Source organism: Mastigoproctus giganteus, chromosome 7 (assembly GCF_048544385.1).
Source record: "Mastigoproctus giganteus isolate SK-2022 chromosome 7, ASM4854438v1, whole genome shotgun sequence".
Classification (NCBI taxonomy): domain Eukaryota; kingdom Metazoa; phylum Arthropoda; class Arachnida; order Uropygi; family Thelyphonidae; genus Mastigoproctus; species Mastigoproctus giganteus.
This window is the reverse complement of record NC_143581.1, coordinates 31,917,696-31,942,732: the sequence shown is the minus strand read 5'-3', so window position 1 is coordinate 31,942,732 and position 25,037 is coordinate 31,917,696. Positions and strand designations below refer to the sequence as shown.

Below are 25,037 nucleotides of genomic sequence, written 5' to 3'. Positions count from 1 at the left end.
CAAAAAGACTAAGACAACAAATATTTATCAGTACGGTCGGTGCGACAGTCACGTCTCAGAAACTAGTATCTCTTTGGTGCGATCAGTTTCAAAATAAGGCAGAACACCCTACACTCCTGTCTGTACAGTCTTAGCGTTATAGATGGGATGTGCTTGTCCTATACTACACGGTCTCAACCTGGTCCCTTCTGATTTTCAGTTGTTCAAGCCTCTGAAAACCATCTGGTAAAAAAACTGAAAACTGATTCGGTGATGACGACGGTGAAGTTAAAACGGGACGTTGAAACTTTATTGAATGGGAATGCCTCTAAATTTTACGAAATAGATAATGGCATGGCCGATCCGTGGGGACAAGAGATGCAGCGGGTGCAATGCATCCGAAGCCCGGACTGAGAGGGCCTACTGAACCCGTGGCAAGGAGAACTTGTCTTGGGTTGACTGTGATGGGTGACTAGCGAAAAGCAATAAAGGAATGTGTATTAATTTGCTTATCGTTTTGATATAAACCTTTTTATATAAACATATGTTACCTTACTTATTTACCTACAAACTTCAAATTCGGCTCGATGTCTAATGCAGCCACTCTGCAAATACTTGTTCAAATTAACACATTTAAGATATGGTGCGTGATATTTAAATAAATGACTTAATGTAAATAAGTCCATTTTAGAATAGGCTGTACGCAAATCGAATTTTATGGTAAAAACGAAAAAGCATTTTCGCTATAGTATTGGTAATTAGATATATGGTTCTTTATTTGCGAAACTATCTCAACGAGTTGCCTCTGTTACACTGCAAATAAATGGTACTTCTCCAAGAGAAGTGCCTATAGTGATATTTATATATAATGAGGCGTACTACCTTAGACGGCTATTTTTAGTGGTTTCTGCTATCTCATTGGCGGAATAGTGCACCTTTCATTAGTATCATATGTGACAGCCCGGTGACAATTCAAATCACAAGATGACAGAAGTCAAATGTTTCAAACTGCAATTCTTAAAAACCTTAACTGTAAAACAGGCGGTTTACCTCTCAGTACCTATTCGAATTCTAGTGGTATTGTTTATGAAAATAGGCACTCGCGTTGTGGATATGGTCGCTGTTTTTTCTCGTACATACCATGCAAAAGGCGTGGGTTTAATTTTTAATTGCCAACCGACCTTCAGAAATTACTTCTTGTTGGGTATGGAGGAACTTTTTGATGGTTTTTTTTTTTTTTTTTTTTTTGCGTTGCGTTGTCTTGGGTGAAGGCTGAATGAATTTTTCTCCTGAAACTCGGGATTTTCATCCCGTAGAGTAGGAAAAATCGATGTTTAATAGAATCCATGCAATTTACAGAAAAATATATAGTGACACCTGATGGACTTAGTTGCCTCGGAGTAAATTTTAAAAGATAACATAATTTCTCAAAGCAGACTGAGAAATTCAGTAAAAGACAAATTCTTTAAAGAAATTTAGTAAAAAACAACATATTACTGTTCTTTGGGAGTTGCCACTGTTTCAGTGGAATGCTTAACACAATTGGCTAGCCACTTAAAAATAATATTAATCATTCTTATATCGAATTTTATTTAGCTTATATGCGTTCTCGAAGGAAGGAGGAAGGAAGGAAGCTAATATAACAGAAACTATTCAGATCAAAATGATTTAAGTTTATTCTGATAAGAAAATGTACATCTCACTGTAGACATTATATACTAGTGTGCAAAATTTAAAGACCAATCAGGTTTTCGCCTGTAGCTTCTCATAGGAGTGGCCTGGATATGGGAGAAGCATACCAAAGGAACCTCGTGAGGTACAGGAATGATGAAGGATACAACAACGGAAACAAAACGGTACAGAGAGACTTTATTCAAAAATGGCAACATAGCACTGGCTGCCATGGTACAGATGCATCACTGATAAAGAGGGAACAAAGGAAAGAGGTGATCCTCAGGAGGAGATATGGCACCCCTAATGTCGATGCAGGCTTTGCACCGCCTGTCCATACTCAGAACAATGTTGTTGATAAGTTCTTGCGGTAACATCGTCCATTCCTTTGTCAGCGCCATGTTCAACTGGTGAACATTTTCTGGTGGGTGTGGACGTGCCGCTAGGTGTCACTCCAAAGCGTCCCATATGTGTTCGATGGGATTTAGACCGAAGGAAACGGGCAGGCCAATCCATACGAACAATGACCTCACTTTCCAAAAGCATATCACAGCTGCAGTGCGATGGGGTGTGGCGTTATCGTCCATAAACACGAACTCGGGGACAATGGCACCTCGGAACAGACGCACATGGGGAAGGATTACCTCAGTACAGTAGCGTGCACCGGTTACAGTACCGCCTTCCAGTATCTGGAGTTGTGTACGTCCATTCAAGGTAACGCCTCCCCAGACGAGAACACTTCGACCGCCATATCGATCCCTTTCAGTGAAGTTTGCGGGATGATACCGTGTGCCAACATCTTGCCAGATTAGCTAACGTTCAGAATCGCTGCTGAGACTGAATCTACTCTCATCAGTAAAGAGTACCTTAAGTATTGCACACCAGTGTACTTACCTTTATGGATCATTTAATGTTTTGCCACACAGAAGGTTACTTATACATGTTTTTGTAATTTACTGCATAAATATATATTTTATATATTTAATATATATTGACTGAATAAATATATATTTTAGTTTTTACCAAAGGATTAATGTCATATTTAATAATACACGCTTTAATTATTTTATATTGCAGATTTTTTTCTTAACATAATCATTTTAATTCTGTGCTGGTAAAATGAATTAAACCTGTATTATTTAATATATATTAAGGAATCATGGCTATAATTTAATAAACTGTGTTTTATGTATTCTTCTTACTCATTTATAACTATTACTAGGTGTGTTGTAATGGTATCTTTGTATCCTTTAATAGTCGCTGAATAATTTAAAATAAATAAAAAACGAACAGCTTTCTCTATTTGAGAAGTATGGCTGCTATTTATTTTTAACGATATGCCGCCACCCAGATGGAAGTTTCTATTAGTACTGCCATGTCATCAGTGAGTGTCCACGCACCTAAGTGTCCAAGTTCAGCGCAATGGCCAGCAATCTATTTCCTCTCATCGGAAACAGATTACTGATTTCTGATCAGGGGATCAGATAACGCAGGCCCTGTTGCAAAAGTGCATGACGGGAACTCCCTTGTGTTTGAATACGTGTTTGTGTGTGCGTGTCACATGTAAATGTGAGGGTTAAAAAAACAAGTCAGTTTTAACTTATAATAAATCATTAAGATAAAAAAAATAAAATAACATTATTTTTATTATATTAAATTTGTAGAATTTTTTGGCGATTATTAAAAATGAATTTAATTATTTAAAAATGTAATATGCAGGTCTCGGGTGCTGTAAATCCTCTAATCCTCCTCCTTTTTTGGGTCTGTTTCTAATCTTTAAAACCTTACATTCTACTTATTGACATTATTATGCATCTACCTCCAAATACAAGTTGGAGATACGTAAATGTTATTCGTAATTAGAAGTGAACTATTATGTATGCTAATACAGTGACGTAGTTTATATTATTCCTTACTGCCAAGGCGCCTTCGTGCATAGCACAGCTGATATAATCACCATTCTCCCACACATTGGGTGAAAAAGACCTGAGTTCGAATCCCGTCAATGACGCGAGGAATTTTATGGGCCCTTTTCACAACGTGGCTGAGTTAGTCAGTTTCAGGCAAGGGTAGCACGGTTTCTTCTCCCGGAAACTTGGGGGTTTTCGTGCAGCAAACAGCAAATCGACTACAGAACACACAACTTATATATAACATATACGGTGCAATATGGTCTAAGTTGCTGATGTACCTTAAACCCTACAACTTCGAACTAACCAACTGCCAAGACTACAATTCCATTTATGTGGTTTGACACCTTGTATGCACTCTCAGTATTAAGCTTCCATTCGAAAAATAAATGAAGAGTCTCAGACTTAGTTCTCATTCAACTCAGTTAAAATATTCCATTTTCCATAAAACTACAAAGACATTATAAAACCATCTCATTAAAATAACTGACCTTGCCACAATTACTAAAGAAGCATAACACAATCGATCAGTAATACATTTTATTGTGGCTTTAAGCATTTCCTTCAGTTTTTTTTAGTATAATTGATTATTACATTAATCAGTATAAAGGATTTACGTTTTTATAGTGCTCATGTTCAACTACCATGATCCAAGGATTTATGGTTATTATGTGTTCGTCCCAAAGTATAAACAGACCATTTATTTTTTATTTATTAAGACAGATTTACAAAGAATTTTCATAGTCTCGTTTCTCATATTTTTAAAATTTTTGTGTTCTAAAACGTTTGCTGAATCTCGTGTTCTCATTTTATTTTATTTCAAGACCGAATGAGACCACTGTCAATGTTCCCTCTGACCTTATGTGATCATCCTGGAGTATATATATATATATATATACAGGCCTTTGTTTTTTATTTATTAAGAGAGATTGACATATGCTTAATACATATACGTGACACCACAAAATTATCATGCGGTGTGAAATGTGGAATTTTCCATTACAAATGAATTAGGGTCAGCCAAAAATTTCCTTCATATACCTATAAAAGTACTGTCTGTAAATTGCGTGTGTTCTCTGGTCGATTTACCTGTTTTGCTGGACGAAAAAAAATTGCTATCTATGTCTGAGACCGACTAACTCAGCAAAGGAGTGAAACAAGCCCATCAAAGTTCCTCGCGTCATCGACGGGATTCGAACCCAGCCTTTTTCCACCCGGTGTGAGGAGGACGGTGATGATGCCACTGTACACGCACAGACTATGACTGCAGAACAAAAAAACCAAATCTTGATACTGGGGTCACCCGTAAATGATTACATCTACTCATATATTTATTTTGTCTGTAAATTGTGTGTGTTCTGTGATCGATTTGCATGTTTTTCTGGAAGAAAAAACCCCCAGTTTCTGGGGAAAACACTGCAATTTCACTGTAACCGTGAAATTGCAGTGTGTGTTGTTAAACGCCAAGAAAGCTAGGACCATGAGGCATCACTGTATTGTGTCTGTATTTGTGTATAGCCTTCGGTCCGTTTGTCTATTTGCTGAATGAGAAACCTGAGTTTCCGGAAGATAAACCCATGCAGCTCTCGCCAAAACCGCGGTGTGAAAAACTAGTAATGAAAATTCAGATTATTAGCCTATGAAGGCAGAATGCAGTTTATATTTTACAACTAAAAAGTATGCTGGCTACAATGGCTACAAGGTATACATATGAAAAGATATGACCAGTCACGATACAAAGAGAACTCCTTGCTCTGCTATCTCATTCACACAGAAATAATATTTGTAAAACCAAGTTGTAAACCGAGGAAGAAGCGTAATCACTTCAAGATCACTACAATCTGTTTTGTCGTAGGTTTTGCAATTTATTTCATCGAGAAGAAATTCTAAACTTTTTTTTCTACGGATAAGCTATTTAAAGGGAACTGAAGGATAACACAGGCCCTGTTGTGCAAGAAGAACTTCATATTCAGTTTTAGCAAGTCGATGAAAAGATACCACACTTGATGTTATGCTTGTGACCCAGAGCCATTATCAAACTATTAATGTCACTGCAAAAGAAAGGTCTCCTGCTATACAGAAAAGGTAAGATTAATCTTTCTGCTGACTGTAATAAACAAATATGATTAAGAACGCTTTTATGAAAGCGTTCCATCCTTGTAATCTGGACCCTAATAGTTCCCCTTGACTCTTCGACAATTTCGAATCCCGAAAGGTCATTCATTACAGCTAGCATTATCAATTAATCTGTTTTTCTTGAGCAGTGTGGGTATGTATAAACTCCAAGTTATACATATTTGTATGTATATGTATAAACTTCAAGTTTCGGAGGAGTTAGGAACTGAAAGCATGTCGGAGGACAGATTGGGATATTGAATTTCTTTTTATGTTTACAGGAATAACCAGTAAGTTAATCAAAAATAAGAATCTTCGAAATGACGCACTGATAAGATCACTGGAATTGCAAACAGAACAGAATTTAACCATTTTCTAAGAATCACTACACAACGCATTAGTAAATACTTGGTGCCCGAGATTTATCTTGATCTGCTATTTTTACAGCCAAAAGTCGACATTTTTTCGACTTTGGTCGAAACATCGCCAATATTTTTAATCATAGGAGTTAGGTATGTTTTTTTTTTTTTTTTGTGTTGAATCAAACGTAACAGAAATTGTTGGAATTGTTCGCAGAGTGCCAAAATATTAAACATTTAAAATTCATTTCAGTTTCATTATGTACTTTCTGTATTATCCCATTTCATCCCGATTTCACCAAGTATCCTAATTTCACTTTCACTAGGTATCCAATACTACTGATATTGGATAAAAATAGAAATTAAAAAGACCTAAAACACTGCGGCCCGCCATTCCAGCATGAGCAACCAGCACAGTTGCATTGATTTTGCATCGTGCATGCGTGAGGATTTACTAGAAGTTGTATTAGGGGCAGGAGGAGGAGGAGTAGCAGACATGTAGGATAGCGTAGCGCAAAAATTGAGTCATTTCGCATGGGTTAAAATATACGGGTGTTTTCATCTCTTTTTTTCAAGGTGGAATTTAGAAATGTAATATAAATTTGTTTCCACAAAGCACTCTGCCAATACAAAGAATCAAAATTTCTCAAATGTAATGTGACAGAAATATTTTCGGGTAATTTTCGTGTTCAATATTCAAAAACTCATAACAAATAAGTGGAGTTTTTCGGGGCTTTACGTTGAACAAAACAAGCAACCTGATCATAGAATCAAGAAATTTACAGCCCCAATACAGTGAAACTTTAATTATTTTGGCAGAAAAACAAACTACAAGTGATCTCTGAAACAATTCTATAATTCTACAGAATTTAGTATTTGCCTTAACATGGCTTCCGAACAGCTTGGCAAACAGAAGCAGTCGAGACACGATAAACAACTGACATACTTCAGATGCTTCCAACAGAGACGAATCTGGATTAAAATAGATCTATTTTAATCCAAAGCAAAGTCACCACTCATAGATATAATGAACAATTGGTTTATTACACCTATGATGCTGAGAAACCTTCAGAATATTCAATATACTAAATTAATTACTTATTTTCAGATGTCATTTCTGAATCCAGTTTGATATTCTGTTATCAAGTCAAAAACAAAAAGGTGATGAAAGGAAAATCAATAGTTAGACAAGGGGTGTTAGGAAACTGATGAACGTTGAAAAAGAAATAAAGGTAGTCGGGAGAGAGGAAAATTAGCAGTGCCATCGAGTTCTTCTACTTGTCTAAACAAAAAGGCACCTTCACACTGCAACAGTTGCTTTTGCCTTATGTCAATTTTACTGGAACTTCAGGTTAAATGCAGCTAAGATAGCTCACGACGTTGTGGGAGATGGTGGAAATTTGTTTCTTTCTGAAAATTCTGGAATTTTTTTTTTATGAATACGCTTTCCCAAACAGAACAGGTGCACGGTCGGGCCTGTAGAGATCCTTGTTGCATGTCTTACTGCACCGTCTAAAAATAACAAATTGAGAAAATCACAAGAATGTAAGAGCAGGAAGTTGAGAAAGAAATTAGCACAGCTTTTTCTTTGTAATTTTTTTTTTTAGTTTTATTTTTGTTACCGAGTGAGTTACGTAACTCTCTAGATATTTGACGACTGACGTAACTACTCTTGTATTAACATTTGACCGTCCTTCTTCCCCCTCTAATATTTAGTGTGATTTTTCACTATAGCAGTATGCAAACTGGCATCAGAAAAAGATGAAATAGCAAACTGCTACTGCTTATGCAAGAAGCGAAAAACAGTCTATAATAATAAAATAGTGTGAAAGCTGTTTGGTTTTATTAGTATGTAAAACGGCTTGAATAAAATGCTGCTTCAGATACAAAATTTGAGTAAAGCAGAAATTGCTATTATCATAATAAATGTGTCTATTATGTTAGACAACACTGACAACCACCTGAACAAGACAGTTTTTTTCTTTGTTCAATGCCACATTCTCCGTCAGCGGTTACGTTCTCAGGCATAACTGCCAAATATAAGCTAAAAAAAAAAAAAGCATCACTATGGTCTGGGAACAATAATCCCGTGAATGTGTGCCAACTCTTCTCCGTGAGTTCGAATATCGTCTTGGTATACTGCGAGGGAGGAAGGACGCGCGTGTGGGGAAGGGATGTCTGGAGGGGGATTGAAACTAAGAACTGCTCGCTAATAACTAACCTTCACCCCGACATTCATTTCTTTTATTTATTTTATTTTTTGTCCCTAAAGGGGCGATCACTTCTGGCGCATCTCGTTTAAGCGCAAAAAAAAAAAAAAAAAAAAGAAAGAAATATCGGCGTGTAGGTCTTTATTATATTCATCCTTCTATAGCTTGCAACTATATTAAATGGTTGGGTAATAATAGAAAGTGGCAAAAATGGTACATTTTAATTGCATTTGCATTGTTTTTCATTTGCAATGTTGTACATTAAATGTACATTTTTATACATTCAATACTTTTATGTTATTCCTTATACACAAACAGAAAGCTTACTTTTCTCATAAATGTAAATTAAAGATTAAGTTGTAAGAGGCGCAGTATGGACTATTTGCCGGGGGTCGAAATCATTAAGCACGCCCTTGGAGAATTTTAGTAAGTCGCAGAACCACTGTGTTAGTAAGTCGCAGAACCACATCTCCCTTTACTAGTGAAATCACTAGTAAAGGGAGATCAAACAAGAAGGAAGGAGAGTTTAGGAGTTTACATAACAGATTAAGCTGCACGTTAAATTCAACTAGCTGCGATGGGTACTCGAATATACTCAATAATCCTACACGTATCTGAAATAGAGCCTCAGCAGCAATAAACTTTACGCAGCCCCTTGTTGGCTATAAAAGGTAAATTACAAATGCTGTCTCCGCTTTACTCCACCCTAGACAACGGCAACTGAGACAGCAATAGTTTTACACTACAATAAGCTGCCCATCCTAGCAAAGAAACAGAACAGTCTTCACTCTCAAATTAGTTGTAGGCATAACCTTCAATCCCAATATATGGGACATCTGTTCCTGAAGAATGCAACCAGCAAGAATCACATCAGGACTTCGGTTCGGACTTCATATTGGTTTTCCACCCTCCCGACCAGAATAGCTATATCTGACGATTTTTAAATCGTCTTTAAATCTTAATACGATCTTAATACGTTCTTTAAACCTTACGATTTAATTAAAATATCTCACTTCGAATTGCATCGGTGACGCGGATTGATTTTACGCAATGTTGCCTTTTAATTTTTGCTTCCATCACGAAAATAAAAAAGAAGTCTTCAGCCGCGATCATGTGATTTCTTCTTGTAGATGCAGGTTTCCCAGTCGATAAACGCTAATTACAGACCCTTGATACACTGTGCACTAATACTTGTGTCACCTGAACTGGTTCCCTCGGGAGATACGTATACCACACATGAACCAACGCATCAAACTTCAAAACAACAAATTTTACAATTTGCTTGCAATGTTTTGACAAACGTACAAATTGCCTTCTCACGACTTTGTAACTACAACAGGCACAGGTATTCCCTATAACTGAAACTTTACTGATTTCAATTTTAACGTACTCGGCCATGTAACATTTAATATACGTTTACGCTCCTTTATTCACTAAATCATTTTCTGTTTGAATATACATTACCTTGCCAAAAGTCCACTCCTCTGATAGCAGGAAATTTATGTGTGATTACTGCAAGAATAATGTAATTGAGGTCACACCTCAATTACATTAAGATCATGATGGACATAAGCATATACATAAATGAAGAACTTGTCCTATAATTAATAATCCACAAACAAAGTGACAGTGACCGCCTTGCATGCCACGTAGGCCAGATGGGCTTACACGAACATTATAAGATAACAGTAAATTTTAATCATTTTACATAAATCATTAGTGAGCAAACAAACTTTGAATACTTAAAAATGTAAACACGTTCACATGTTTAACAGAATGTAAAGATTCCACCAAAATATTAGAATTAATTTCGAAACTGTATGCCGAACGGAAAGCACTAAGAGAGTTTAAGAGGGTAATGACATTTGGATGTCAAGAAAGTTACTGCATAGGAATTAAACATTCCTTAGTCTTCAATTCTCAACGTGCTGAAGAAATAAAAGAAGTGAGAATGAACACAAGAAACAACCAGGTCTAAAGTACTGAGACTGATAGTAACACACGTCTTCAGGCGGCTGGTCGCCTCATCTCGCCATCAGACCCTAGAGATTCTGCGTTTGAAGCCGCGAGCAGCCACTGTCAAAACTGTAAGCATTTGCATTTCCATGATACATGTAGAGCAGCATGCCATAAGCCTTTCGTAACAAAATCAAATGCATGCCGCCGATCGGCATGATGGCACACCGAATCTGGAATGTGGATCAATGGAAATCGGTCATTTGCATCGGCCACCTGAAGGGATATGGAGAATGCGTGAGAGAACGCTTCTACCTGACTGTGTTGTTCCAACTCTGAAGTTGGGAGTAGGAGGTGTCCCTGTCACAAAACATGGTACGTACTTTGAATGCTTGGTCTGGTGGTCTGAAGAGAATAACATCAAACCATGTCAGTGGTCTGCACACAAAACCGACCTAAACCCAAATGAGCATATTTGGATCGAAGTGGTACAGAAAATTAGAGAAAGGCGAAGATAACTTCTTAGTGGAGCTCACAGACAGACACAGTCAAAGGACAAGTAGTTGAGGGCAATGCCATCAGCTTTCTATTAGAAATAAGCAGACAGTCTTCTATCTCACTGAAACAGTTATTACGGCAGGTGGGTAAACGCGCTATTGATTTCTTTGAATAAATACAAGTTTAAAAACTACAAATCTCTTATGGCTTTGGTAGAATAGTGTACTTAATATAGTTAAATAAATTATTAATAATAACTACTTACTAATTCAGAACAGAATATCCTCGATCATGGTTCTCCCGAAAACTAGCAATATCAGTTTACAGCGTTTTTAATGGCTACTATTAGTTTAAATAGAACATCCTAAACGATGTGCACATTCTTTTTAGTCTTATTTAATATTTTCATCTTTTTTTTCCCAACCAGTTCCACCAATACGGCATTAAAGGATACTGAAGGAATTGAGGATTTTCGGTTGTTAATTAGCTTGAATGTTCACTACACGACCCTCAAATTAATCCTTAATAATTAATTATCAAAATAATATATGTGATTGTTGTGGGTATGTGCTAAGCGGCAAAGCAACTAAGGCTATGAGGCTTTTGGTTTGGTTTGGTTTTGGGTTTACTGGCGCAACAGCAACCTAGGCTATAATGCGCCAACCACGGGCTATTAGGCGTTAGTATATTGTGTCTGTAATTGTGTGCATTATGCACAATAAAATAAAATAAAAATTCAGTCAGTTTGCTGGACGAAAAATGCGATTTTCTGGGAGGAAAAAACATCCATCCTGCCTGACACCGACTAACTCAACCACATTGTCAAAAAATCCCGTAAAAACTCTTCGCATCGTTGATAGGATTCGAACCGAGATCTTTTCTTAACTGTTATGGGAATTATATCCACTAAGCTACATGCGAAGACAATGTAAGTGATAACATATACAGATACTTTGAAAAGCTATGAGATGCGATGATAACTATCAGTAATCATTTCACAGATGAAGATTAAGAAATGCACTGAGCAAAATAGTAATAACAATATCAATAATAATAAAATGAAGCAAATATATCGTGTATTTAAATTATCTTAGAATTCGTGATAATCAAATGATGGTTTGTTCCTGCGCTATTTTTCACTGTATACCTTTCATTACAGTTGCTTTTTCTCTACAAACTAGTTTATATCATTCGAGAAGCTTAAATTTTATAAAACCAATTCCGAACAGATAGAGAGATAGGGATAGCTAAATTGTAAAACAGTAGTCATGTATGTAAATATTTTATCTACTAAATATTTTTCTATGAGCTTCTACAGTAGAAACAGAAGAAAGTTAAATGATAAATTAAAAGCGCGTTCTACATATAGAGCAAGATCTGATTAAGAGCATATACTGGTAGCACATGGTAAACACCAAATTTTAATTCGAAGCATTACTGAGCCAGGGACAGGTGGAGGAGCCAAGGAACTGCTTACAGAACAAGATTAAATCTAAAGGGAGAAAATAGAGTGATTGGGTTAATAATGAAACTAAGTAATGGGTTTATGTTAACCGGAACGACATCAAAAGGCAAAGCTAGGACTCCTATAATTTAAGGGCTAACTTCGGCTTAAACTCACCGCAATTTGTTTAGCCTGCCTCCTGATGACCTTCTGCAGCTCTTCGTTGTACTTAGTGGTGTCATCCACCAGCAGGCTTAACCCGCTCAGCTCCGTCTGCATCCTGTTCTTGGCATCGGACTCGGTCTTGATCTTAAGTTCAGACTCCTCCACCTGCCTGTTCAGTGTGTCCATCTTGGATTGTATGCTGCGGCTGAAACAGAATATATGAGTGCCGTTAAGCTAGTTAATCCTACAGTGGTGTTCATTCGGTATGAAACTTCCATAAAACTGGGTGGTGTAGATGGTAAGGAAATAATTACAATTCTGTAGACCGCAGTTAAAAGTACAGTAGTACATTATTTAGTAGAATCTTCCGAAAGCAGCCCGTTAATGGTATGGTGAGTGGAAGCCAAATCACAATGTCCATAAATAAATGTATTAACGTATTTCTAATCCACCCTCCATTTATAATTCCACCCTCAAGCATCCTGAGAATTTATTTCTTCGGCAAAATCATTTCATTAAGCAAGCTCTGGTACCTTGTCTAAATCAAGTATTGAATTTTGCTGAAAGCTGACAGCGCAATATACATCTTTACAATAGAAGAGTAGATGCAAGAAATGATTCATTCAACATTTCCAAGTAAACCAAACAAATAAAAATAAAATAAATAAATAAACATATTATAAAGATTACGAATTTTTTTGAAACCCTTCATTTATTAAGGGGCAATCGCAAACATTATAGCTTGTTGTTGATTGATTGTTGTTGTTGACACGTTGACACATTTTTACCGTGTTTTCATTAAGAAATTTGATATTAAAAGATTAAAAATTCAAATTATTATTTTTAACTACAACGAAGCCTCATATCCATGTAGTTTATTTATTTTGTTTGTAGAATTGTGTTTACGGATCAATTTCCATGTTGTGCGATAGGGTTCCTCCTGAACTCAACGGTGAACCCTTCTCACTCTGCCTGGGATTGGATAACTACAGCCCGGATTGAAGAGAACTTCAGGAATTCCTCCAGTAGTCGACGGGAATCGAACTCAGACCTTTCCAAACGACAGTCAGACAACGCTGTATAATTCCAATTGAGCTGTCACGAAAGACGTTAAATATTCAGCTCAATTGGCAATTCAAGCTGTGTTCTTGTTAATTCTGGACTATTATCGGAAAGAAAACAGTCAGTGACACATGCCATCTATCAAGGAGATCGCTTTTTTTTTCAATAAAAACAGACTACAGGACTTAATTATTTTGGCCCAAAACAACTAAGTTCTATACTCTTACGGAAAAGAAGGTATAGGTCCGAAACCATCCATCTTTAGGATTCGAACTTATGTTTTTTTTTTTACCCCCGAATGGTGTTCAAAGACAGCAATTGTGATCGCCGCGCTAACCGCAATGGTAAATTACGACTCTATATCCTTTTACAGTAAAAATTCAATAATTCAGACTAGTAGCAAGTAATGGAAGGTAGTGCGCATTAAAGAAAAATCCAAATTGTAGAATATAATTATATACTGTATAAATGTTTTCAAGTCAGTAGTTCAAGTTAGTTCGGATAGAATTAGGAAAAAAATTGAAGAAACAGAAAATTTTTGAGAAAATACTTCCATTCAAATCAGAATTTATATGAAGAATTCAGGTGAAATAGAACACAAACAATACGATTTTGTAAAACAAACTTTAATTGATGTGTTAAATCTTAATAACTATGAATGTAATCAGATGTGGATGATCCGCTCCCACCAATCGTATTGTGTTTTCTGAAGAAATTTTCTGTTGCGGAAAGGACCTATTGTACTGCTATTTCATAACGTGTTTCTTTGTCTCTCTTAGAGCGTAAAAATAATTTGAGGATTCCTCGCAAGAATTAGCAAATTTAATAAGATTATGGAGGCAGCTTTTTTTTATTCACTTCTCACTTCACCATTTTATGGGTCTTTTTCACAACGTGGTTGAGTTAGTCGGCCTCAGGCGAGGATAGCATGGTTTTTTCTCCCTGAAACTCGGGTTTTTCGACCAGTAAACTGAAAATCGACCTCGGAACACACGCAATTAACAGACAATATACACGGAGCAATATGGCCTTAGTCGCTAATGCTCCTAAAATCCTACTACAACAACAACAACTCACTTCGCCTACAGAATCTTTTCCCTGAACTGCTTTTGCTATTTTATCGTCACCATACATACAGTGCTGTATATAATTGTGGCAGTGAGAAAATATAATTATTTCTATTAAAATGCGTCCAGGAAAATCTTTGAAAATAAATTAATGTGAAGAAGAAACAGAAGAAAATATTCAGCCTGGAAGTTAAGTTTGAGATATTCCAGAATCTTGAAAGAGGTCAAGATTTGTCATTCATTGGACGTGTTTATGGAAACAACGATAAATTGTACACCCTGTAAGAGCAAAGTTGCGATAAAAGGATCCGTCAGGCCAGCTGCGATACGCGCTAAGTACACCAAAAATGCACTTAAAATAAAAATGGGAACATTGCTAATGTACTGTAGTGACGCATGCTGGAGTGGATGTTAATACAGTACTATCAAAGCAAATGTAAAGATCATCTGTGATCGATTGAAGCAAGAGAAAGAAGGTGAAACTGGAAACGCAGACTTCATAGCAAACAAGCAAGAACTGATTTCAACGGGTCCGACTTAAAGATCACAAGTGAGACTCGTAATGCAAATCTTGCTACATTTCCATAGGTACAAGGTGCGGCAAAGAGAAGAATGAAAATGTTTTTTAAATCATTTATTATTTTAAATATAATTCAATGTTTATCCCCTTCCAAGTACTCTCCAGCCGCGCCTATGCAGCGCTCCATTCGCGATTTCCAGGATATAAATCAGTGAAAGTCCTAGGAAAATGATACCACCTTTAATTGCTGCATTGTATTCTTCTGAATGTCTGCTAAGTCCTCATCCAATGTTGTGATTTATAAAAAAACTCTCTCACTGCAACAGTGAAATGACACGGCGCATGAAATCCCCGAGGGGGAACCTGGCTATCTACGCCTGAGACCGACTAACTCAGCCACGATATAAAAACCCATAAAAGCTCCTCGCATCATTGACGGGATTCGAAATGGGACATTTTCCACCCGTTTTGCACGTAATGTAAAAAAATGGAAACTCAGTAATGTACCGAGTGGAAAAAAGCCCCGGTGATTATAATCACTGTGCTACTCGCACAGACAGGCATGAGTTACATACCACAACAATTTTTCCAACGTTGTAAAGGTTGGTTTATAGCGAACGCGTATGCAAATATATTTCTAAGAAAGCCATCTGCAGTGCTGCATAGGAAATTTATGGCATTAAATATATGGTTATAAATACTACAAAAATTCATACTATTGCAATATTTTTGCGATAAAACAATAGCTTTATTTTATCTTTATTTGGTCTTAAGCCGCTGTATTTTTTTCGGATTTTTATTTATTAACAAATATCAGGTGTTTATTTTGCATTTTTACATAATAAAGACATGAAGTTACTTTATAAATTGGTTAGAAACGAAGGCCCGGCTAGTTAGTTTGCCTATTTGTTAACAAGAAAACCAGAGTTCCAGGGAGACAAAAATCATGCAACATTTACCAGAGACTGACTAACTCGGCTACGGAGTGAAAAAGCTCAAACGTGTTCCTCTCATACAGAAAGGACGTATTTCTTAACTTTGCTCCAAAATGGGAATCACACTGATCTGCTACCAGAGAGCAGTGATGCTATCTACTGTACTACCATAAGTAAAAGGCAGGCTGCTCCCGAATACACCTAAGAACAATTTACGTGATATGTAATCGCGTGGGGTCTTCTAAGAAGGTACAATCCGGGTCCTACTTCAAGGTTTAACTTGCGGATCAGGCACTCACGCTAATCTCCGAAACTTCTCATGGTAATCTAGATTAAAAAAGTATCTCGACTCATTACTGATGGAGGAAAAGCGATGACGTGAAACAAGTTAGCTTCTTGACTTTCTGCGAACGTTGTAGAAATTTAAATTTCTTGTTTAATTATTAAACATTCATATTTTTTCTTGCGTTATTCACCAAAATATTTATATGGCTCGAAGTTTATATATAGATTTGATTATGATGTTTCGAAAAACACAGTGAACTTCGTTTTATCAGGGGAAGTTAAATACCTTTGATTTGAATCAAAGTTGAACAAATTTGATCCGAAATACGAATATGTTTCAAGAGTGAAATGGTTAAGCGGACAACATTTGAGAATTTTAGTTAGTTGGTTTTGCTCATAATATGCTACGATTATTGGAGAAAAGAAAGAGAAAAACATCTTTTTAGTCATTATTCTTTCAAATTTCAAAATTCTTCCACCATTGAGATATCAGACACCGAAATAGCCGACCGAGAAGTAGTACAGCATTACAAATGACTAGTATTATGCAGTACAGTTAATGACCTAGAGCCCAACACGGCACGCCCTTCCGTGGAAGAGGCCTAAGCTCAATTTCCATCTCTGGACGGGAAGAACTTTTGAGCTTTTATCACACTGTCTTCGAATTAGTCAGTCTAGTATGATAGTTGCATTGGTTTTTTATCTCCAGAAACAGATTTTTCATCCCTCAAAACATGAAAACTGATCAAAGAATATTCACATTTCATAGACACGAAATTGCCTTGGCACTTGATTCTAAACAACCATTGTTTGTACTATCTGTGTCCATCCGCAGTTCGCCATGTTGAACGTTTTTTGACGTTTTGTGATATAAGTTAAGAAATCGTGGGATTTTATTTTTTATAACTTTTAATTTTCTCAAATAATCATAAACTATGAATTTGTGACTTTTCTAATCCAATCTGACACACAAAAACATGCGCCTAGAGAATTAGCAATTGCGCTGGTAAGGAACGATAAATGAGTCCGCTAAATATTCTTCGCGTTATTTATAGAACTGCGGCAAGACTGCTATTTGTTCTTAGTTTCCGTGTACAGAATTAGTGATTCGTGACACACAACCTTCTCTTTGACATTGCCAATTGCCTGATTTAAATCCCAGCGAAAATTTTTAGGAGGAACTAGATAAAGCCAAGGAAGGTAGAGTAAAAATAAATAAATATTTATTTTTACTCTAGTTCGACCAGAAACTCCATTTAAATAAATCCAAATCTCCACGAAAAATTAGTTCCTCGGTATTATACAGTGTTACATATTAGTTCAAGTAAAAACGATGTAATTTTGTCTGAGAGAAAATCATGCATTAAGGTATTAAACCTAATTAGTTATGAAATCATTGTTAATTTTAATGTTAATACATATATAAAAATTTTTACGTAATTTATACTTTCTTTTGAATAAAAAATAACTATTATCAGAATTTTCAACTAAAGTCTTAAGTCCATGACTAAAATCGGATTTTCTGAAAGATTCTCCAAGATGACTTCATCAACCGGTGAAATACCACCACTTTGCTTATTGGAGGCTTGAAGTGGTGAAACCCATGTTTAGTCTCTAGAGCAAAGTTCCCGGCATCCCCCTCTCCTCTACTTCTCCTTCAACACATGCACGGTACTAAGTACTATAGGTTGATACCTTTCGTGTTTGGAGTTTTCATAAAAAAAAAAAAAAAAAATCGGGATTTGGAAAAGTTAATAATCAATCAGTCGGAGCCTAGTGGTTAAAGCGAAGGATTCAAGATCCACTGAGGTTTTCCCCGCAGGTTTGAATCCAGCCAGCTGCAGCTGAAGTTGGTTTTATCTCTTCTATAATCAACCGAAATTCCCAGTGTGATACCCTGTGTCTCAAGCTAAATAAATCAATAAAAATCTGTTTTGTTTTATTTGTTTTTGGTGCATCAGCAACTAGAGCAGGTATAACGAAATATTCCAGACTTTTTCTCGCATTTCTTGTTATTAAACATGAAAGGTCAGATTTGAAAAAAAAAAAAAAGTTGTGTAACTACTTTGTTACATTTTGGCTTAGGTTTTAAGCCCAATTACTCTGACTACAACAAAATTACAATCTTTATTTTTTTTATTGACAGAAGCCGCAGTATATAAAACAAACCGACTGTACCAATTTTTCATCAACACGTTTTTGTGTTAAATAATATGAAAGTGTATTGAGCAATTGGCTTATGTAGCACTTGCAGATATTTCTAATGTCAGTTGATGTAATAAAACGAAGGCAGTAAACACATGAAGTCATATGTTTGATAAGTTAAATATCTAATCATAATTCTGCAACTGACTTGGCCTGACGATCAATCCCGAGAAGAACAAGATAATGATGTTCTCTCTAAAGATTGCTTTCTGTGATTGCTCCCACTTTTGGTAACCCAAATCCCTGTTGTTACTTCATATTCTGACTTAGGTGTAACGTTCGACCAGAAACTCCATTTTAATACGCAGCTGGATAAACTCGCCTCACGGGCTTCGAGTCTTCGTTGGGCAGCAAAACAAAATCTGTTGCACGTTAAAGATCCCAAAATAATCAGGAAATACATCAGAACGATTATCTACCCACCATTACTGTACGCATTAGAAGTCTGGGCCTCAGCTACCCAAACGACTAAAACACCTCTCATTGCATCTGAATATTGGCTACTGAAATGGGCCAATTGGAAATCCAACCTGCCGCCACAAGCTAGAACAACAGCATTAGCAAATGAAATGGGGGTTTCCTGTCTCTCCGAGCTTATTGATTCCGGAGGTTGGTCGTCACAGTGAAAACGGTTGCGGGACTAATTTCCGAGTCATCCATATGGGATACATGCTGCTGGAGAATCCCTATCTCTGCCTTGCGGACACTCCTAGACTGGCCGCCAGGAATTCGAAACTTTTTCTGACGGATCGATTCCTCTCTTTCTAGATGCTCTTCCAGGTCTACAAACTTGATCCTGATTTTAACAAATTCGCATGTGATAAAAGATATAGAAAGAAGGTGCTTTCCATGCAATGACATCAGTTGGACCGGTTTTTAGTTTACTTCACTTTGTATGTCTTGGCATCTCTCTCTCTCTCTCTCTCAATAAATTAGCTGCTTAATTTCCCAGATCTAATTTAACCAAGACAAACTAAGAGTGGCCTAGGGGAGAACTAAATGAACTATTCAAGAAAAGGTGTAAATAAACAAACAGGCAACGCTTTCATACATTATTCCTCAATAATTCAAGCAAAAGCTTATCAGACCATGAACCTCGTCCACTGAACTTGAAATTGCTCATTGGTCTGAAAATATTTTATGAAGTAAATGAAATGCGACTGTGGGACGGATATGTAGAAAATTAAAGTTTTCTACATATCCGTCTACATACGGACGGATATGTAGAAAATTAAAATTTCGGTTCGGGCATTGCGCATCTCTAGAATGCCGGTAGTGTCGACTTTAGGGGTGAGCTCTTTTAGAATTTTTTATTAAAATCAAAGAATATATTGCTTCTTGTTGTCGATATTTTAAGCAGAGGTTTTCGCAGATAAGGAGTGTTTTGAGACTCGTTATTTCTGTTTGACTCTTCTACAGGAGACTTTCTTCTAAAATACAGAATAGTGCAATGCAGTTCACCCTTGTTGTGAACTACACGAAACTGTTCAATATAAAACAAAAAGGTATTACCGTAATCTTACAATTTATGAAGTTTAGATCTAACTAACCTTAATTTCTTGCTAATCGAGTACAGAACACATTTTCCATGATATTTATCGTACAGTGTTTCTTTATTACAACTGAGATATTTCAATAGAAAAAAAAAAGAAATTTAAAATAAATAAATACCCTGAAACTCTAACTTCATCAGTTTCATGTACGAATTTCGGAATTATCGAGAGTTGTTTCTCCTATCAACAAATGCACATTATTCTTCATTTTTTTCTTGATATGCATTCTCCCATTATGTCATTTTATATGGAAAAATCGCTTCGAATTTACAACCACATGTTGTTTAAGTCGGAGATTTCTCCATGCGTCTTCTGTTTAAATGCAAGTAAGTTTGATATTTATTCAATTTTTATTCTCAACTGTTAAATAATCTCTCAATAAGCATGACACGAATTCATCCAGAAAAATAATAGTCTAGAACTGTAATTACATTTCCAGATTTGGCAAGTAGCAGCTTCCGCTGTTGCAACAGATGACATCACCAAGTCAATAAAGTAAGACAGTCGCATCACAAGGGGGGGGGGGGGCTTAAGCGAAGAGCTAGCAACTGACGTGCACACTAACCAAAGAACGCTTCACTTTTATTTAAGAAACTTTCGCAACTTGCAAGACTCTGCAAGATTCCTTCTTCTGGTCAGGTGTTCTAATAACCAACAGAAACAACCAAATCGTAATATCAGAAAGCTCTGCTACCTTTTCAAAGCTGTTAGGTTTAAGCAATGTGGTACTTCACGCGTTCACACAAGCATGAAGCTGATACGCCAACCAACTGATAAAATTAAAGAGATCCTTCGCTCCTCTTTAATGGTAGGTTGGGAGATTAAGTACTGGTGGATCCGTTTCAGTGCTGAATGTGTAAACACAGACTTAGCCTGCTATCTATTGGTAACAATCGCGAATTATTCACTTTGCATTTCTTGATTTCATAGATATTATTTCAAACAAACTTTAATTCGTAATATTTTAACGAAGTTGTTCTGATTGGATAACTTCCTAACAATGTTCCATGAAATTTTGCCACCTGGTCATCATTTTAATAACAATCAACATAAAAGATTGCGACCAATTTTTTCTAGTAATATTTTTCGCGGGAATGCAGGTGATTTTGAACATTAAAAATTATCTTCTTCTGAAATGAAAATGTAAATATAAATTGCAATCCGCCACGTTAGCCTGTGCTGAAAAAAAAATTGAGATCGAAGAAAATTATTTCCTTATATTGCATTTAAAATTCTATTTGCGTTGTTAAATTAAAGCAGTGTTATGCAATACATTGATATAACTTTAATGTACAGAATGGTCCAAAAAACTTAACTGCAACAACTGAATAGTGTGAATTCTTCCTCTTACATGTATTGCAACTATTTCCTCGAAAAGTGCGGATATTTTATTTATATTTTCTGTTTGTTGTCATTTCTCACATTTGGTATTGTCAACCTGCTTGTTCGAACCTGCTGAAATTTCTAAAAATCTGAATTTCAACCTTCTACACGAAAAAACAACGTTTGCATCGAAACGTTGTTGGATGTTAATGGAATCCGATATACCATAATTTATGACTTCTCAGTCATGCTGCTGGTCACCTGCTCTCTAACACGTCATATGACTAATGGACCCTAAGGTTTACCATACTGATGAATATATGGTGTAAAATTATCACTTTATAGAGCGTAGCGCTGCAAACGTGTTACTACTGAACCTACCGTATAAAAATGAAGAACCTACAGAAACCAAGCCCATTTAATTATATGTACGAAATCGTCTATGCATATAAGTAATTAATTATAAATGTACGTATAAAGAAAAAGTTAAGAAAGGAATGAATGCATACGCCATTTTCTCATGTACTTTATTTCAAGGTATTCCGATGTCCTCAGAACATTGAGTATATCGTTGACGCTCTGGTTCAGAAACCGTTCAGAGGATGAGGAGGGTTTGTAATCGGATCAGCATCGGATTACGAAACATTAAGACAAAGTACTGCTGGGCAAAAATAACGGAGTTTATATCCTGCACTGTATATACAAAAAATAGTTTCAAAATAAGTATTTCATTCCTGTGTTTTTGAAACACTGGCTTGAAACTATTGTATACTGTACGCATCATATACTTTATATATTCATATAATTTAAGCATATAATTTAAAGTATAATTATCGTATGAATGCGAAGATGTTAAATTTTCTCTGAATTTTTAAAATCCAGAATTATTATAACTTTTAGTTGCGATAATCCTGGATTTTAAAAACGTCTGAGGAATGTATACCCTCCAACTCTACGCAATTCTCAATAACAAGAACATTAAAGATACATATATTAAATAATTCATAATAGTAATTAACGTATAATAATAGTATAATAATGTTAATAATGTAAACATATAGTAATATGCAATAGTAAATTTACAGTTGTAAACTGTTTTTTATATCGGCATTTGTGTGAAGATGTCTACAAAATATGGGCCACAATTGTCGTTTAGATTCGGAGTCAAAATGATGAATTCATGCTTTGGCTGTGGGAGTCAACTGAGATAAAGAAAAAGTCAGCAAGATTTTTTTTTTTTTAAATATCCAAGCATGCCGCTGTTTGTTACAGTCTAATTTCTTTTTTGTTCATTTGTCAACATTCGCAGCCCAATCTTGTTACACCTTCAAAAAAATGCTTATGTAATTGGCATAATTAGTACAAAATCCTAAACCGCACGTAAAATTATCTTATAGATAGATCTTAAGTATATATTTATCATTGCTATTAAGAAAAGCAAGGGTGAAACAAACTGCTTCTCATTTCGATGAGTTACAAGTAGGTCAGATTCCTACATTTAAATGCTATTATCTCCGCTATGAGTCGCTAATGTACGAGACATGCCAGGATAAAAAGTAAATCGGTTTATTTAGACTCGGTGTACAACTTTATCCCATCCTCGTAACCATAGCGGGCCAGAAGATGAGAATCTCGGGAGTCATGAGATCACACAGCAGGAACGCTGGCACCTTGACAAACTGCGCGACCATGAGCGCTTGCCAGGAGCTACCACCTGCAAATAATCAGATTCCTTCTCTCTTCCCTAGACCTTGCTCCATCGAAACTCGAAGACTTCTGAGTTCTGGAGAGTTTCTCTTTAGCTACCCAAATGGCACGGAGAACGTAGTAACAGTTTTATTTCTGGCATTGACTTGAAAAAGGGGGTTTTACTTTTTCATCCTTCCGGAAGCGGGAAAACCGTCACGAAACCATTAAAGGTCACGGAGAATGTGTGAAGGGAAAAGTGTTCGTTGGAAATGTAATATAAAACCAAAATTGGTTATATTTAACCGCATATTTTGATATATTCGTTAATCCGTACCAAATTTCAATACTGAATTCTTTAGTAGAGACCACAGAAATCACAAATAAGTTGGATCTGTTTTAAAATTTCTAAAAAATGTAGTCAAAGGGATCCACTCCATAATATCATGCACCATGCACATACAAAATTAATTTAATATACTTCCCAAATACTTCTAAAAATTACATGGCGATTATTTCCCTAATTAAAGCATACCAAAATGCATTCCTACCATTTATCCATCCAATGGTCGACTTCCTTGGTGTACGAGGGGTACGTCTGGAGATCGAGAGCATCGATGTCACTTGACAACTTCTTGTATTTCCAGTCGTATAGATAATCGTAGTCGTCCAACTTGTCGAGCTTACTAAGGGAGCTGTAATATTGGGGAGAATAAATGTAACTGGAGAGAGGTAGGTCGTGCTTCCTAAGGGAGCTTAAGTCGCTGAAAGAATGAGAACGTTTAAGTTCTGGCAGTGGGGGATAATCTGTAGGGGTATACAAAAGAGAAGTGTCCATCGGAGATTTGTAGTATAAATAAGTAGAATAGGGGTAATAGTAATAAGGATAGTAATAAGCGGAGGAGTAGGGGTAGTAATAAGACGAGTAATAATGAGGATAGCTATAGAAATAAACTCTGCGGGGAAGTTTCGACTTATAAGGTTTCCTAACTAAAAAGGGGCTTAGAGGGGCATAGAGATCGTAATCTGGACGTTTGGTAGTAGACATATAGGAAGGAGTGTAGTTATAGGCGCTGGGAGAACGACCTACCAGACGTGAATCCCTAAAGCTGCTAAAACCTAGATCAGCTCGATCAGCGCCCAGGTAAACGCTGGATATTGCATCCTTGTATCTCTTCTCCAGGTGATCGAGGGTACCAGAATAAAGGCCCGTTCCGTACTTGTAATTGTCATGGTACATACTCGAATAAGTAACAGGACGCCTGTAATAAGACAGGGTACTCATTTTTCGAGTATATGGTGAGGGAAGGCTGAAAGACCAAGTCGACCGGAGCTCACAGAGAACCACCGAAAAACAGAGACACTACAAGGTGATGTGTGCACTAATGCGCCGTCTGGTTTAGGCTGCCACCTCAAATCGGTTGTTTTGTTCCGGGATGTTGGCATGTATGACGCTGTAACCCACCTTCCGAAATATATTTTAAGAAGTGCGCGTCCTTGAAGCACATGCACAACATGAACCTTAAGCTTCTATTTCTTGCCATTAAGGTTATCTAAAAGGCGATTTGATGGAAGGGAAAGATTTTTTTTCCTTCACACCATCCGGAATTTTGCTTTAGTTTTAAGCAAGTTTCGATCATGTGGTTGATGAAATACATTACCGAAAAAGATCCAGGATTTCGTTCAGCGAAGTACTATATGCGGTAAACAAATTTGGAAGACTCATCATTTTGTCCGACTTTATCGTATACAGGAATTGAAGAAAACATTCTCAACAGTTTTAAGAGAGGAAACGTTTTATAAAATCTTATGTAAAGCGATGGTATTCATTTAGAAAAATGATTACCATCGCTTCGGTAATCATTTAGCAAAAAAAAAAAAAAAATTTAAATGTTCTATCTTTTAAATGTGTCGGCACATTTAAAAGATAGAACTTAGTTTTTTTACCGGAAAATATAGAGTTTTGATACAAGAAATTTGTAAATTTACACAAGATCAAGACTTGCGTAAATTTTTTGTGCCGATAGGCAGCATAGTTCATTATACAGTAAATTCTGTAAAGCCAGAATATTTTAAAATCTGGCACATTTTACA

The 25,037-nt window shown here is 36.3% G+C and overlaps 1 protein-coding gene across 1 annotated transcript in view; it reads right to left on the bottom strand.

Moving 5' to 3' along the window:
• LOC150082794 (uncharacterized) overlaps positions 1–24,373 on the bottom strand; it is a 29,783-nt gene extending 5,410 nt beyond the window's left edge. Inside the window, exons 1-2 of the mRNA XM_090377603.1 lie at positions 23,495–24,373; positions 12,320–12,512 (exon numbers count right to left, since the gene is read on the bottom strand). Of these exons, the coding sequence (XP_090233729.1) occupies positions 12,320–12,512; positions 23,495–24,228 (927 nt within the window). The 5' untranslated portion in view covers positions 24,229–24,373. The remainder of the gene's footprint in view (positions 1–12,319; positions 12,513–23,494) is intronic.
• Positions 24,374–25,037: the final 664 nt, after the last annotated feature.